Source organism: Topomyia yanbarensis, unplaced genomic scaffold, assembly GCF_030247195.1.
Source record: "Topomyia yanbarensis strain Yona2022 unplaced genomic scaffold, ASM3024719v1 HiC_scaffold_230, whole genome shotgun sequence".
NCBI classification, from domain to species: Eukaryota; Metazoa; Arthropoda; class Insecta; order Diptera; family Culicidae; genus Topomyia; species Topomyia yanbarensis.
This window is the reverse complement of record NW_026683416.1, coordinates 7789-23543: the sequence shown is the minus strand read 5'-3', so window position 1 is coordinate 23543 and position 15755 is coordinate 7789. Positions and strand designations below refer to the sequence as shown.

At 39.4% G+C, this 15755-nt stretch overlaps 3 protein-coding genes across 3 annotated transcripts; 2 read left to right on the top strand and 1 right to left on the bottom strand.

The window, feature by feature from the left end:
* Window positions 1-1808: 1808 nt before the first annotated feature.
* On the top strand, window positions 1809-3203 carry LOC131695007 (pro-interleukin-16-like; the record flags this gene model as incomplete). Its single annotated transcript, XM_058983543.1, has 2 exons — window positions 1809-2024; window positions 2087-3203. Coding segments are annotated over 2 exons (531 nt in total), but the record flags the coding sequence as incomplete, so codon positions are not given.
* Window positions 3204-10446: 7243 nt separating this feature from the next.
* LOC131695008 (uncharacterized) lies at window positions 10447-11707 on the top strand. The gene is made up of 2 exons (XM_058983544.1): window positions 10447-10809; window positions 10864-11707. Exons 1-2 carry the CDS (start codon window positions 10541-10543, stop codon window positions 11696-11698), a joined length of 1104 nt encoding a protein of 367 aa, XP_058839527.1. The 5' UTR covers window positions 10447-10540; the 3' UTR covers window positions 11699-11707.
* LOC131695009 (uncharacterized) lies at window positions 11705-12819 on the bottom strand. Its single transcript, XM_058983545.1, has 2 exons — window positions 11977-12819; window positions 11705-11916 (listed from the first exon to the last, which is right to left on the bottom strand). Exons 1-2 carry the CDS (start codon window positions 12640-12642, stop codon window positions 11776-11778), a joined length of 807 nt encoding a protein of 268 aa, XP_058839528.1. The 5' UTR covers window positions 12643-12819; the 3' UTR covers window positions 11705-11775.
* Window positions 12820-15755: the final 2936 nt, after the last annotated feature.

Sequence of the window (15755 nt, the reverse complement as noted above, 5' to 3'; positions counted from 1 at the left end):
CATGCAAGTAAATTCAAAAAGAGCACTTTCATTATTTTTTCCGCACACTCGCTTTTGCTTTGAGATTGAGAAAGACCACTAGCTCGCATTTTCGCCGCTAGGTGGCACTGTATGCATCGTATTATCATTGTAAGTGAAAATAAGAAATATAACTTAATTGTCTACAACTTTGTCAAAGACTACTAGTCAATCCGGTTTTGTTAAAAGAAGTTATTAAAATTTTAACGAAGTGATGTCTGAGTCAGTTTTGCATGTGGCCTAGCAGTGTAGGGTTGTGCATCAGGACTCGATTCCCACGAACCACACATTTTTGTGAAATAATGGTTAGATTTAGCTCAATAGTATGTTTAGAAGAATTGTAGTACATAATACGTGTTTTGTATAGTTTAGAAAAATTTTTGTTCCATCTGTGGCCGCATAGAGGGCGACAGCATTAACTTTTCTTAGAAGAGTGATAGAATATCGACATGTTGGGAAGAGTTTTTGCAAAATACCTGTTCTACAACTTTGTGAAGGACACCTAATTTCTATCTCTCTCCATTGAAAAGTTAGTGTTGCCGCCCTCTATGCGGTAACATATTGAACTAAAATGTTCTAACCAAAACATGACTCGTATTATTTAATATAATTGTTCTGAACATACTATTGAGCTAAACCCAACCATTATTTCACAAAAAAATTTAATTCACGCAGTTCGAGTACTGATACACAACTATGCAAAACTGACTCAGACATCGCTAAAAGTTTAATAACTTCTTTTAACAAAGCCGAATTTACTAGCGGTCTTCGACGAAGTTGTGGACAGTTAAATTATCTTTCTGATTTTTGCTTACAGTGATAATACGATGCACACAGTGCCACCTAGCGGCGAAAATACGAGTTAGTGGGTTTTCTCCATGTAAATTGTCGAAAAATCCCATACAATCTTCAGGCACGTTGGTCCGGTAGCTAGACTTATCCGATTTGCCTCAAATTTGGTGCAAGTACTCCTGGTGGGACTAGGAATCGACTCAGAGGTGGACCGATAGGGTCATTTTTTTCTTGTCACTCTAATGTACATTACACGTTGTCACGTTTTTGCAATGCTACCCAATTTCAGATCCCTCACTGTAGGTTTAAAAACAAATTTGCGATAATAAGGACCTAATCGAGCGGTGAAACCGTCGAAATTGACCACTCCGCAGTTGAAATATTCACATCCACCACAACGGATGGCGGTAGTTGAAAAAGGCGTCGAAACCGCTAAGCTTTAATTATATTCTAATTAGGTTTGTCTTTCAATTGGCACACTGACTAACTGACTGAGTGGGTGAATGACTGAATGAATGAATGTCTCAAGTAGTGGACACAAAATAGGCGTATCAATTAAAGTTACCATTTAAACATGGACAGAAATTCCTATCCATCAAAGCACAGTTACCGCCAGTTCGTGGCATAGCATGAATAAGTATCTAATCCGTGGTCAATTGGTCAGTGTAGGTGAAGAAGCAGAACAGTCAGAATAACTACCTCTATGCAAATATTAGTCGCGTGCCATTGGCTCTGTTAGGGTGTGTTTCTGTAATGATAGATTAGCGTAACGGATTGGGTGTCCAAATGTGAAAATCGACAACGCATGTTGAGTTAAATACCGTGGTGCTCAACCACTTCTATTTTTTGAACTAGGCTCACAATTTTCAAACTTAAACTTAACTGTTCATTTAAGGAAATCTAAGTCGGAATGTTGTCATGAGAAATTATTTTGATTTATTGTGAATAAAACACATGTGAGATTTAATTACCTTAACGTTCCAATTTTCTTTTTGCAGATTTCCGACAACTCACAGAAATCCTCCGCCTCAACGGACGGGATCACAAAATCATCTGCGGTCTCCTTCTCCAAATCGCAGGATCATCACCAGCTGAACAATTTCGGTAATTCTGCTCCAACGGAGGAGGACGAAGAACTTGATGAGGATGAAATTGAGGAGAGTAAATTTTGCACTCTACCACGAAGCGGACCCAATGCATTCACCATCCGACAAGTAAGTCGTTAGATATCTAAACTAGCATTTACATTTACCTAACACAAAATTCGATCTTTTAGGCTCGATTTGTCAAAGGAAACGGTGCAAAGGCTCTCGGCTTTTCTATCGTCGGCGGAAAAGACTCCCCCAAAGGATCGATGGGAATCTATGTGAAAACCATTTATCCGAATGGGCAGGCTGCCGATAAAGGAACCCTACTGGAAGGGGACGAAATTCTTTCGGTGAATGGGAAAGCATTCCAAGGATTGTCACACCAGGAGGCGATCAATGTGTTCAAATCGATCAAAACTGGAGAGGTGGTTATACTAATTGGACGGCGCAATAATCGAAGAAAGTTGGATACACCGTCTCCTCAGGGAGTTCCCCAGGCGTGATCGACCTGGTTGTAACAAGGTGAAGCGATGTTGACGGTTAGCCGCTTAAGAAACGTACTATCGATTTGCGTGTAGATTACAGTAAGCGGTTTTTCTTAAAATTGGATTTCTAAACAAACATTGCAATTATTAGTCATAGATAACATTCAATGCAAGCATATTATCTACACTTACATTAACGAAAAAATCACTTGCTATTTAAACACCTTATTCGGCTTTGTTGTAATCGCAATATCAAAATATGGATATGAAAGCCCAAAAACTTATAGACTTCTATGAAAATAGAAAGTTTACCTTTCTTGTATCCTAATCAGTACACAATAGAATTAACTGCGACAGCTACATTAGACAGTATACATACAGGATTGATAAGTTTATTTTGTTAAATGATGATTGTATAAACATTTAATCAGGATTGGCACTAATTATCAGGTAGTTTTTTGTGGAATTCTTAACTCACTGGTACTGAATTCCATATACGAGCCGATTAGCATCTTTGAACTTGTAAAACTAATGCACACCTAGTCTATTAAACGTGAATGAAATGTTTGTGCAAATTCAATTGTGAATTTTGTGAGCTCGGTTTTCTTAACAATACCAAAGGATTGTCATCAAATGTTTGAGATCAAATATTATTTTCCACTACATTTTTGTTAAATATTTTGTACATTCTATCTTCAATTGAAGATATCGTTAAGAATCATGATTTTAAGTCTCCATATATTTACACACCATAATAAAGTGAATATGATAAACACGTTTATGAACAAGTCATTTCGAACGAAAAATAAATCTTTTCCCTTTGCAGCTCAAATGCTTCTTATTTGGTTTTTTCTTTCACTGTGGTGGTATCGTTTGTAATGTTATGGGTTTTCACATTGGGTAACCACACTTACCAATTACCAAACATTCCTTGTCTAAAATAGACCATCTATTTGAAACCTAATTAAAATTAATACATCGAGGGTTGCCGAGCCTTTTTATCTTGATGCACTAATAGTGGTGAATGAATAACGAGAAAATAACCTGCGGACTCACCATCTGCTTGTGAAATTCAAGGCTGCGTACGATTTAGTGAAACGAAACGAACTATGGCAGATAATGTTTAAGCATGATTTTTTCACAAAACTGATTCGTCTGCCGCTGATGGGTCAAACGAAGCATTTGTGATGTTTGTTTGATTAAACAAGGGCGAAGCAGTCTCTAATCTATTGTTCAACATAGCGCTCGAAGCTACGATACGAAGATACAGATGTGCAAAGGATCCCCATGCTTCTTGGCTTCGTAGAGAGCATCGACATCATTAACGTTGATCGCAGGGCAGTGGAAGAGGAGTTTGTTACTTTTAAAAAGGAGGCTGCGAAAGTCAGACTAATAACAAACTCTGACAAGAGAAGACATAGTGCTTGATAGTTGGTAGCGAGCGTGATAACCAGAACAGTGTTGATTCTGGGGTGGAAATCGATGGAATACGGTACGAGGTTGTCGAAGAATAACTGACATACAAGTGAAGTCTTCAATTCGTGTAAGATATAAAATTATCGCTTTGCAATGACAATAGCAATCGCTATACAGCCCTTGCGTTCAAACTTTGATATAATGGTGGTTCACATATGCGAACCGGTAGGCAATGGTGATTCTTAACGTATTTTCATTTTAATATTTGTACTAGCTTATATCTCTGTTCACTGTGCTTGTTATGCAAAAAGTAGATCAAACGTGAAATCGACCGAAGAAAAGAAAGTAAATGAAGAGAGGTTCCCTTTTGCCGATCGGACAAAATGAAAAAGTCTTCAATTCATGTATCTTGGAACTGTAGAAACATGTAATAACGATGTTTAGTAAAAAGGCGTATTGCGACTGCGAATAGGTATTTTTTGTATGCTTTGCATTACTATATATAGTCTCGTAGCCTACAAACGCACAGAAAAATTGTTTTATGCACATCGCTGATACTTTCTGTTGTTCTGTTTGCCGGCCTCGAAAGGCTGATAAACCCGAATCCAATCGATCCAAAATGGAGTCTCCGCAGTTCTCTTTCTAGAGTTTTTCTATTAGATACTTGTATTACTTTTGCGCACAATTTCTGTTCAATCACGTATATGGCATCCCTATCCCATTTGTATTGAACTGACATAAGTCTCAGCGGGCACACAAGTTATGGGCCCCACTGACAGTTCAAATTGTTCTGCTCGTTTTGCTCCAAGCTCGACCTTCACTATTCAGACACGCATGTTTGTTAAAAAGTTTAAATATTGCACCGCCAATTTATGAAAAGTGTTGTTTTGGATATGTCGGTGAATAACAAAAACTTTTCACCATGATTCACCAACAAATTGAACAAACTCGAGTATCACAAAATTGTGTCGAATGAAATTGATTGTTTATTGTGGATCGACCGTAACGCGACGTTTTAGATGTTGGCATAGAAATCATGGCGGCGTAGCAGATACCTGTGTTCAATGTAATCATTTTTGCTCTATTTTCCTATAAATATAGCAACACTGCCAAACATCATTTCGCTATCCCTGCAATTGCGTACGGTGCAAAGTCAAAATCAACCAATAGTGACTGGACCATTCTGATGTAAAATTGATACAAAAACGACCTCCTCCTCTATTGTCATGTCTTGTCTTAGGTTCAAATTGCTGACAGGGATACCGAAGTATCAAAAAATGCAGTCAAACAGACTGTCAAAAACTGCAGCCAAACAAGCATGATGGTATTGTGAGGGATAGTAAAGAGGGAAGCCCATGCAAAACCAGTACATATTCATGATTGCTAGTTTTACTGTTTTGTCTCCGCAAGTCTGTGTAAAAAGTGTCTGTAAGTCCTGGTTCCCCAGGCAGGACATGTTCTGGTGTTTAACAGACTATCCTGGTGTCCTGGAACATCGAGGAAACTGCTTTTTTGTCCTGGTGTTTCTCTTCCAAGGCAAAAAAATCTTCGCTTCATTCATTCTGATCGCTACGTAAACAAATCGAAACGGTTCTGGTCGTGGACCCAATTCTGGGCGCTATCGATATTGATAGAACAATAGGTTTTTTTCCAGTACCAGAAGAAACTGGAAGTACTCCAAAGAAAACCGCTGCTGTGCTCTCTTCTTATCATTTTTCTTCTTCTGGTAGCAAACCGGAGTAAAAAGGAGCAAGTATTTTTTACTTGTTTGCTCCGGAGTAACTTCCGGTAACCTCATAATTACCTGGACTTCTTCTTGGTTTGAATAGTCTTTCAACTCGGCGGCTTTCGTTCACAACTTTTACAGAATCACATTGACGGCTTGGTGACTCCGCTTATTCTCATCTTAGGGATCATCCATAAATGACGTAGCATTATATGGGGGAGGGATGAGATTTGTATTATGTGATGATGTGTGACGACAGGGGGTAGGTGGTCATGTCATGCTACGTAGCTTTTTTAAAGGGGAATAACTACTATCGTTTTTCATATTTTTAAATAATTTTACGGGGTCAAGGGGGGGGAGAATCACCGTCAAACAACGTAATTACCGGGGGGGGGGGGGGTATTTAGAGGTTTGTGACAAAATGCTACGATGGGGGAGGGGGTGTTAAAAATCGCTCAAAAAATGCTACATCATTTATGGATCGTCCCTTACGAGCATCTCTTACTAGTGGCATCCCGAGCAAATTCTCATAGGCTTAGACACCATACAACCTCTTAAAAAGACCATAAATATTATCCGTGCCAAGTTTCACAACCATGAAAACATCATAAGATGGTCTCAATCATCCATAAATACACCAAAATATGGTTTTTATGTGGGATCAACCGGACCATGGTGATGGTGTTTTGATGGGTCGATCCCATTAAAAACACTATCAAAACACCATGCAGTGGGGGTGCCATTGAACCACGACCATGGAATCACTATGGGCTTTCATTTGTTCGGGATACTTCTATCGTAGGATGGACTACTAGAAATCCGCGAACATGTTTCCAGTCCATAAAAGGGCATTATGTGAGACGTCAAGAACTATCGAATTACTTCTTCGCTGTCTCGAAATTTTTCGAGCTGGTCATTATAGAACCTCGTAAGGCTCACTGACAGCAATACCTTGGTGGCTTCACGTCGGATGTTTGACAGCAACTTACTTTCTGTTTCAAACATCCTACAATATCCTACATCCAGCACAATAACGAGTACGGAATGTTCAGATAAACTAACAATCAATATTCAGCTTTTGGTAAATCGAACCACGATGTAACATTCGTAATGCAGATATTTTTAATCAATGATAATTCCTGTAGTAGTTTCGATCCTACCTCAAGAGAGACATTTCCAGATACCCACATTTATTAGCGCATTTGCCCAAAAATTCACCCGGCCTTTCCCGATCGAAAGGAACGGCAGCCCTTCATGAAACACCGCGCTTTGCCAATCTTTCACAATATCGCAAATTTGCATAACAAAGGGCTGACTGAGAACACAAGTTGTTCCAAAAATCAGCCTTGCGTTATGAAACGTTTTGTGCCGGTTGATGCAAGTAATGCCAAATTCACCACGTTCAGCAAAATTCAAAACTTTCTTTTTAGATTACAGTTTCATCAATGAGCAATACTTATCAATCAAATTCTGTTTTAAAAATTGTCCTTTTGTTTAAACCGAAATGGGAAGCTTTTCACTACCGCAAATAGCAAACACAAGTACTAGTTACACCAAAAACTTGCTGACAACCCTAGAGCGGCCTTTAGTAAGCAGTTGGTGCGGCGTGTTTGTTTCGGTGAATGTCTCAATGCATCAACGTCAACAAATACCGCATGGAAGGTACCTGATACTGTTGATGTATCTGCTGTACTTCGATGATGTAGATCTAATTCTATAGACTTCACGACTGTCCTATAGAATTACAGATATTTCGTCTGATTTTCTTTACCATCTGCAACCAGTTTTCGTTGATTGGTACAAAAAGAGTCGCAGGTGCGTAATCTGAAATGGTGCTCGGTCTGCTCATTCCCATGACAGGAGAACTAGGTTGGTTTTAACTATCTGCAAAAATTGAATGCGAAATTTTTCTTCTATCGAAAACCTGAACAAAAAAACTGAAAGTTCATTTACAACCACATGCAAAGTCAAACCAAAGGAATTTTATTTGCTTTTCCTCAGAAAATACCTCACCTCAACTGGTTTTGGTAGTGCAAAATATTTTTGTTTTCCTCACCAAATAATTCAGCATCATTTCTTTTTTAACGGGAATAGAAAAACTTATGCGCAAAATGTGGCCTATCTAGCAATACACTCATTTTAACAGGATTATAAAGGATTATTGAACTGATTGTAAAAGGCTTATAAAAGCAGCTCAAAACCTACTCTATGAATTAGTCGTAACTACAACTGATCCCTGTTCAAACCATTCGGAATCCTGAATAAAGTCAGTATGGATTCCAGCTCAAATGCTACAAACGAATCCGAAAACGATTGTGTCGGAGTCGGTTATTACATTTGAGTTGGAATCCATACTGACTCCATTCAGGATTGCGAACCGAAATGGATTTAACCCATTCATGCACATGTTGTTTGTGGACAACAACGTTTTTAAACAACTAAAACTTTTGATTTAGGCAAGATTTGCTCACAAAAACAAGTATGGCTAATAAATATGTCTATTGGCTTTCATTTGAGTATTAACAGTTATAAGGATCAGCTCTAGAACTGAAGTTATTGTCATTAGTCTGATTGAACTCCGATGGAGCAGTGCTGCCAGGGACCGTTTACGTTTGCGATGGAAAATGAATTTTTCATACAACTTTATTATGTTGCAATATTAGTAAAAACTGATAAAACTTATCAATTTAGACTATTTTTGGCTACGTTTTCCACGCAATTGGACTATTGTAAATACTCTAGGAGAATTGTAGTGAGCATTGGAAGGTAAAAATTGAGCAGCTTCTAGCACTGCAAGGAAATCTCATAAAGGTAGGTGGTACCTTTATGAAAAAAAAGTTGTTCGAGTTTTTTGGCCCCACCGTTTTCAAGGAAATAGCTTCGAAACCCTACATGCACTAGAAAAAAGTTGGGCATGAAATAGTTAACTGGGTCTAAGCCCAGCTTTTCCATAACGTACATGCAGGACAAATATTTTACGATAAAGTCAAGGGAGCGTTACGATTTGGTCTCATCAGAAACCGACGCTAACTTAGTTTCGGAATAGCTTAGCGCCGGCTTGGCGCTAAATCCCAAAACTGAAACACTATTTATGTTTTCAATAAAACGACTGGTCAAACGTGATGTTCCGTTAGACTAGAAGTTCTGTGAAGCCGTTGAGACACAGCGAAGCCGAAACTTGTCTTGGCTTAGCAGGCTAATACGAAAGCACTATGGGACCATCCATAAATGACGTAGCATTTTTGAGTGATTTTCAACACCCTTTCAAAACCTCTAAATATCCCCCTGGTAATTACGTAGCTTGACGGTAATTCCCCCCCCCCCCCCCCCACCTTGTCAACGTAAATTTAAAAAAAAATGAAAAATGATGTTAGTTATTCCTCTTTAAAAAAGCTACGTAGCATGACATGACACCCTACCTCCCTGTCGTCACACATCATCACAAAACTTCCCCCTCCCCCATATAATGCTACGTCATTTATGGATGATCCCTATGCTATATTCCTCCCCACGGAGGAAAAATTTGGTAACCACCAATTTTTCTCCCAAAGGCGAAAATTTTTGTGTAACCATTCATTGCGCGTGAAGGGCACAAATCCTAACTTAATAAAGTCATAGGTGCGTTTTGACTTCGCCTCATCAGAAACCAACACTAACTTATTGTCGGAATAGACAAGATTCGGCTTCGCTGTGTCTCATCGGCTTAACAGAACTTCTAGTCTATCGGGACATTACACTTGACCAGTCGTTTGGTTGAAAACATAAATAGTGTTTAGGGACTTAGCGACAAGCCGGAGCTAATCTATTCCGACAATAAGTTAGTGTCGGTTTCTGATGAGACGAAGTCAAAACGCACCCATGACTTTATTAAGTTAGGATTCGTGCCCTTCACGTACAAAGAGTGGTTTCACCGAAAATTTTCGCCTTTGGGAGAAAGTTTAGTGTTTACCCATTTTGTCCTCATTAGGGAGGAATATAGTAATAGTGATTTTACGATGCTCAATGAGGCCAATCTGACCATCAAATTAGACTTTACTTAATTCTCGACAAACATATAATTAGGGCTCAAAAGTCAAAATTTACTTTGAGGAGAAATTCTGGAGCAACCATTATCGCCCGGGCCAGAGCTGCAAATTTTCAACAAGTAGTTTTGACTTGAAGGAAAGACAAATCTCAAATCATGCCCTACTATATTCAATTTGCAGTCTTTAGTTGGCATCATTCATTCAAACAGCCGAGCTGCTCAATCATTTTCCAATCATTTTCAATTTCATCGACCCTGTGCATATCACTCTACTGGGGTATCGACTAGGTTTTTCAAGCAAAACTATTCTGAACATACTTCTTGCTGTTCATGTAAGCTTGAAAACGCATAACATTCCAACATTTGACCTAAACTGGCATCTACAGAGCACATGACAACTTTGGTTAGTGAATGAAAAAGCATCAATTTGAAATGAAGACGTACGGTTTGGTCATGAAAATCCCACCAACTTGAAAGTGGGAGGCTTTGATTTTGAATCACAGTTGGGGTTGAATTGAACTAGAAGTTGGCATTTGAAAATGAAAATTTGCACCACTGGCCCAGGCACGATGTATAGCAGTCAACGAAAGAGAAAACTTTCTTCTTTCGTTTGCTATAAACGATTGTTCAAATTGTTCGAGTATTCTTCTATTCTTCGGTGTAAAACGAAATAAGTATCAATTTTCTAAATAGGATTATAATAAATCTGACCAAACTTTTGCTTTTGCAATTCTCTCAATGTTTACGTTTCGCAGATCGGCCCTTTTCATATGTTTGGCTAGGACTTCTTTCAATCTCAAGATGCCCTCTGTCTATCAAACTCTAAAATAATAGCTTCACATTATTCTTCATAAACAGGTTTCAAATGTTTTTTTTCGTTTTCTACCAGTTTTTCGTAACAAAACAAAATGTTTGCGTGAGTGTCAAAAGAACGAGATTTTGCATTATTATCGCTTAAAATAATATCAACGCTAATAACGAAAACATCGATATGGAACTGCCGTTAGTGCTTGTTGAGAGCGAGCATAGCTTTCGCCAGGGCGAATGTTTTAGCTCATACGAGCAGTTCATTGCCAGACTGGAACGGCACAGTGCGAACGATTTTGTACACTACTGGCGTCGAGACTCACGAACTATTGAAGGAGCCGCCCTCAAGACAGCACGTCCGATTGCCGCAGCCCTCCGGTACTATTCTGTGCGGTATTCGTGTATCTTTGGGGGCCAGCGCTTTACTACTAAGTCAACCGGAACGAAGAGAGTGTATGTTGAAAATGTTTTGATTGTATCGTTTTAAATTTTTTATTATATCTTTAGGCGATCCACGCTTCGGAATGACTGTCCGGCATATATTGCCCTGCGCGCGTCCAAGTGTGGCCAACAGTTGGTAGTGATGGGCACATCAAACGTACATAACCACGAGGTCACTGAAGAGATAAATAAAAATCTGGCTCACAATAAAAAGCTTTCGGCGGGAATGAAACACGAAGTATTGGTGCTTCTTTTTCACAACATTGATAAGAAACTGATCAGGGAGTATGTACGCCTGAAAAACGGCAAGGAGCTTACTACCAAAGATCTTTTTAATTTAGCAGCCTCATTGCGGAAAAACTCGTGCTTTGAGCGAATGATACTTGACACCAAAAGAAGTTTGGAATTGGTTGCAGAGCTAAAGGAATATATAAACAAAAACGGTTCATACTTTCCGAGAGTTTCATCAGTCGAGCTACATATGAAACTAGAAGTAGAAAAATCCCCACAATCTGATGTGGCATCTCATTGCACAGATACAACGGAGGAGCGTTTATTGAATGACAACTCAAGTGGCATGAACGCATACGTAAACAATTCAAAAGACGATCAAATGGTTTCAGGCTCAATTCAAAATGATTATACAAATCATGACTATGTTTTTGAATTCCTGGATGATCCCGTAATACCCAAAAGCGTTGCAAACAGGAAACGGGCAAGGTGGAAACCTGTGACTTGTTTTACCTGTGGTGCAAATAATCAAATAGTGCGAGCACAACTAGATGTGTTGCGGGCTCGAAGAGACAAACTGCGAGAAGAAACTCAGCTACTAAAGCTGAAAAAACAAAAACTTAAAATGGAACTAAGGTTAATGAAGCAAAACATACATGATCTCAAATAATAGCCATTTCTTAAATTACAAATACCATTTCTTTTACATATACAATACGGTGAAACCTTAGAACTAGTTTAAAAATTTCATTGATACAATTTATTCCGACGTATGTTTTCATTAACGTCATCGAGGCACTCGGCTAGTGGAAAAGAATCTAGAACAAGCGACTTACTCATGTCCGGAATGTACTCATTGTTTTTTATAAAAACCACTTGCGACATAGTCTGAAACGAAAAAAATTACATTAATCACTTAAAAGGCTTTCTTTTTTGTGTCTTAATTACCTCCGCCAAATCTCTGAGCAGCCCAACCAATCTTTCAGTCAGCAGTTCCTTTCTTTCGCCATCAGTGTTTTGTTCGCAGGCCACAAACTTTTCCAAATCCTGCACCATTACTTCGATGTCTTGGATAGTATCTCGAATTTTGGCGCACTCTCTTCTATTGAATCGCTCCACCCGATCAAAATCTATCTGTTCCAGACAGCGATTTTCAATTCGTCCAAGAGCTTCTGCCGATTGCTTCAATGATTTTACCAACGCCTCCACATCAACACTCTTCATGGCTAGTTTGCTACTGTCGCACAAATTGGTCAGCGACCCGGACTGGCCGTTGGCCAGATTGGTTTCGTTCAGAATTCGTGACTGTTGCAACGGAACCGTCTTCTTTTGTGTCAGATTTCGGTTTACCCGGGAAGCTGTTCCCCCGGCAGGGCGTTGACGAATTTTGTTGAAAAGTAAATCGACGTCCTCCACGGACAGGCGGTTGGACGGATCTACGGTTCGTACATCTGAGGTCGGTGTCCATTCTTGCTGGACCAGCGCGAGAAGACGATCCGGTAGTTTCAGGTCTGACAAAAGTTTGGACTGTAAACGACCAGTGCTGAGAATGCGATTAATTCTATCTAAATTAGTGATTATGTTGCTGGACAGTTTGTTCAGATCGTCTTCCATGACGAGGGATGAGTTGTTAAACTATCAATTTGTGAAATTAGATGGAAGTTTACACGAACAAGTTTATGTTTTAATAATAAACACACCGAACTATTACAATAGTTCTAATAAAAAATGCTTTTTGGTATTTTTATCTGTTGATTAATGGCTATACAAATTAAACGGTTTTCGAACGCATTTTTGTGACGAAGTAAACAAACCCTGTAAAAAAAAGTACGAGACGCTTCACATAATCGATCCAAGTAAAGCATTTTTTCAACAGCAGCGCCATCTCCATATCACGACCTCAAGAAACATTTTTTTGACAGGGTATTAATCTACCTGATATAGAACCATATGCTATTAAAAATCATTTTCATGTGCGTTTTCATGTTATAGTGCATTCAAACTACGAGTTAAAAGTATTTTAACGCTATCTTGATGATGTTTTTCTTGTTACTAATTATTATAACGTGTTTTAACTCTGTAGTCTGAACATAGTATTAGAAAGTAAAAGAAATGATTCCCTTTGAATGTCACATGGAAATCCATTAAAACGCATTTCATGTGGTGTTTCAAACTAAATTCAAACAAATTCCACGTGAATCCAGCTTTTTACGTGCCATAATGGCGGTCTAAATTGTTCAGTTCGTAATACGTTCAATGGCCCTTTTTTGACAATAATCGTTTACGTCAACCGCCCAGTGAGATTAAATCATCCTACGTTAGGCCAATGCGTTAGATGTTTATTCAATGAACGCCCGACATTTTCAATTGGGCGTTGCTGTCAAGCTGGTGTAAACGATTATTGTAAAAAAGGGCCAATAAGCGTATTACGAACTGAACAATTTAGACCGCCATTGTGGCACGTAAAAAGTTGGATACGACATATTTCTAGAGCTTTTTTTCGTTACAGCATATCTAACAGAAACGTCAAACGGAGAAAATCGCGTGCGAAAATTTCCTTGCAACTTTTAAATTTATTTAACAATTAAAGCACACAGAAGGCTATTAATTCTTTTTACTCATTACAGGATCGCATAAGCATATTACATGTTTTTTCGCGAAGATAATAGAGAGATAATTGATAACTATTATTTTATTACATTTTGCCGATCACCTTTGCTATTATGCTGTTTTACATATGTGGTCTTGGCAACACCGTTTGTAGATGGTACATTTTACTGTGACGTTTTGAGAAACGGGTTTGTAGTTGTGATATATTTCACGTACTGTATTGCAGCCGAGAGTGTAGATATGAGGTTTGGCATTGGAAAAAGATGCTAACTACAGTCGACTTGGAAAAACATCACAACGCATCACATCTACAAAATATTATCAAAACTTTGGTATACTATATCTGACATTTTGACTTAAGATTAAATTAACATGTAAATAGTTATTATTTTTCTCTATTATTTGTGGACGATGAATACCTCCATGGTCCATGACCGTTTCTGCAGCTGGAATGATTTTCTAATGGGAAAATATATAATCACAGACCTACCAGACATGACTCTGAGAACAGTTCACTGAATAAAACGTGATCATAATTTCCAATTTAAATTCACTTGGCACACTATCGCTGCCTTGTGGCGATTCTTTAAACTATGCAACTATACAACGATCACAGAAGGACTAAGCACTCTATGCTATGCTGGTATGACTCATCGCACCCTGGGATGCACTGCAGCTAGCTCAATGGAAGCCCTTGATCTCCCTGCCACAGTCGAGCCATTGCAGCCAGCGTTCACCAGTCGTCCCGGTCCTGTGTGCAGGAGTGGTGAAGGGGTCTTCCAAATCGATACCAACGGCAAGTACGAATCTGATTTTGGTAAAGCAAGCACTGATCAGCTTCTCGCTTCCAGTCAACCGCAGCATCCAAACCTATACAAATGTATTACCAGAATGCCGGCGGTATGAATTCAGGAATCGACGAGTATTTGATAGCAAGTTCGGATGAATGCTTCGACATAATCGCCCTCACAGAGACGTGGCTTAGCGATAGCACTCTGTCAGTGCAAGCATTTGGTGCCAACTACGATGTTTTCCGTACTGATCGCAGCTCACGCAACAGTCTCAAGGCTACCGGCGGCGGGGTACTTGTGGCTATCCATTGTCGATTGAAAGCGCAACTGATTGACGATACTTTGGGGGTCTGTGTCAAGCAGGTGTGGGTGCGAATCAAACTGGCTGGCTACGCACTTTTTCTTTGCGTGGTTTATCTTCCACCGATCCGCACTCGTGATTCGACATTGATTGATTCACATACTGAGTCACTGGAACGGATTTCCGCTCAAGCAAGTCCGGTTAATGCGATCCTGATTGTTGGCGATTTCAATTTCTCCGGATTAAAACGGCGCTCTGTTTCTGACGAATTTATGTTCGCTGATCCCGAACTGTCATCTTTTCATGATGGTATAACCAGTTTGCTTGACTGCTACAGTCTAAATCTGCTGGGCCAAACGAATAATGTGGTGAACGAGAACAACAGAATCCTTGATCTCTGTTTTTCGAGCAAATCTGACTACGCGCCAAATGTTACCGCAGCACCGTTCCCCCTGGTAAAGACTGTTAGACACCACCCTCCCCTGCATATAGTGCTTGAAGCGATTCGAGTGAAGCATGACCACAGACTAACAGACATAACACTCAAAAACAAAGCTTCGCTCGCTTTAACGGTCATTTTAAATATATTTGTAGTTGGGACTGTGGCCACATTTGAAATTATGGCGCCACTGACATATGAACAAGCATATGGGGGATAGATCACTAGTGAAAAATTGTTCCCAAACCTGAGGGGTAACCCACCAGTAAATGAGTGATTGGGACTGTGAATAAAAGGTGGAGCTAGTGTTCTGGGAAAATTGTCGGATCGATGTTTTTTGAAGGAATTCCCTCATAGTGTTATGTCTGTTAGTCTGTGGCATGACTGCAATGCTTCTGACACCGTCAGCTATAATTTTAGAAAAGCCGACTACAATAGCATCATACTGGACTGAAATTCTCGACAATGATGATGTCAACGTTGCAGTGCAGACCTTCTCCAATGTTATGAGCTATGCTATCGATCGCTATGTACCCAAAAGAAGTGGTCTTCAATCTAAGCACCCAGCGTGGCACACAGCCGAACT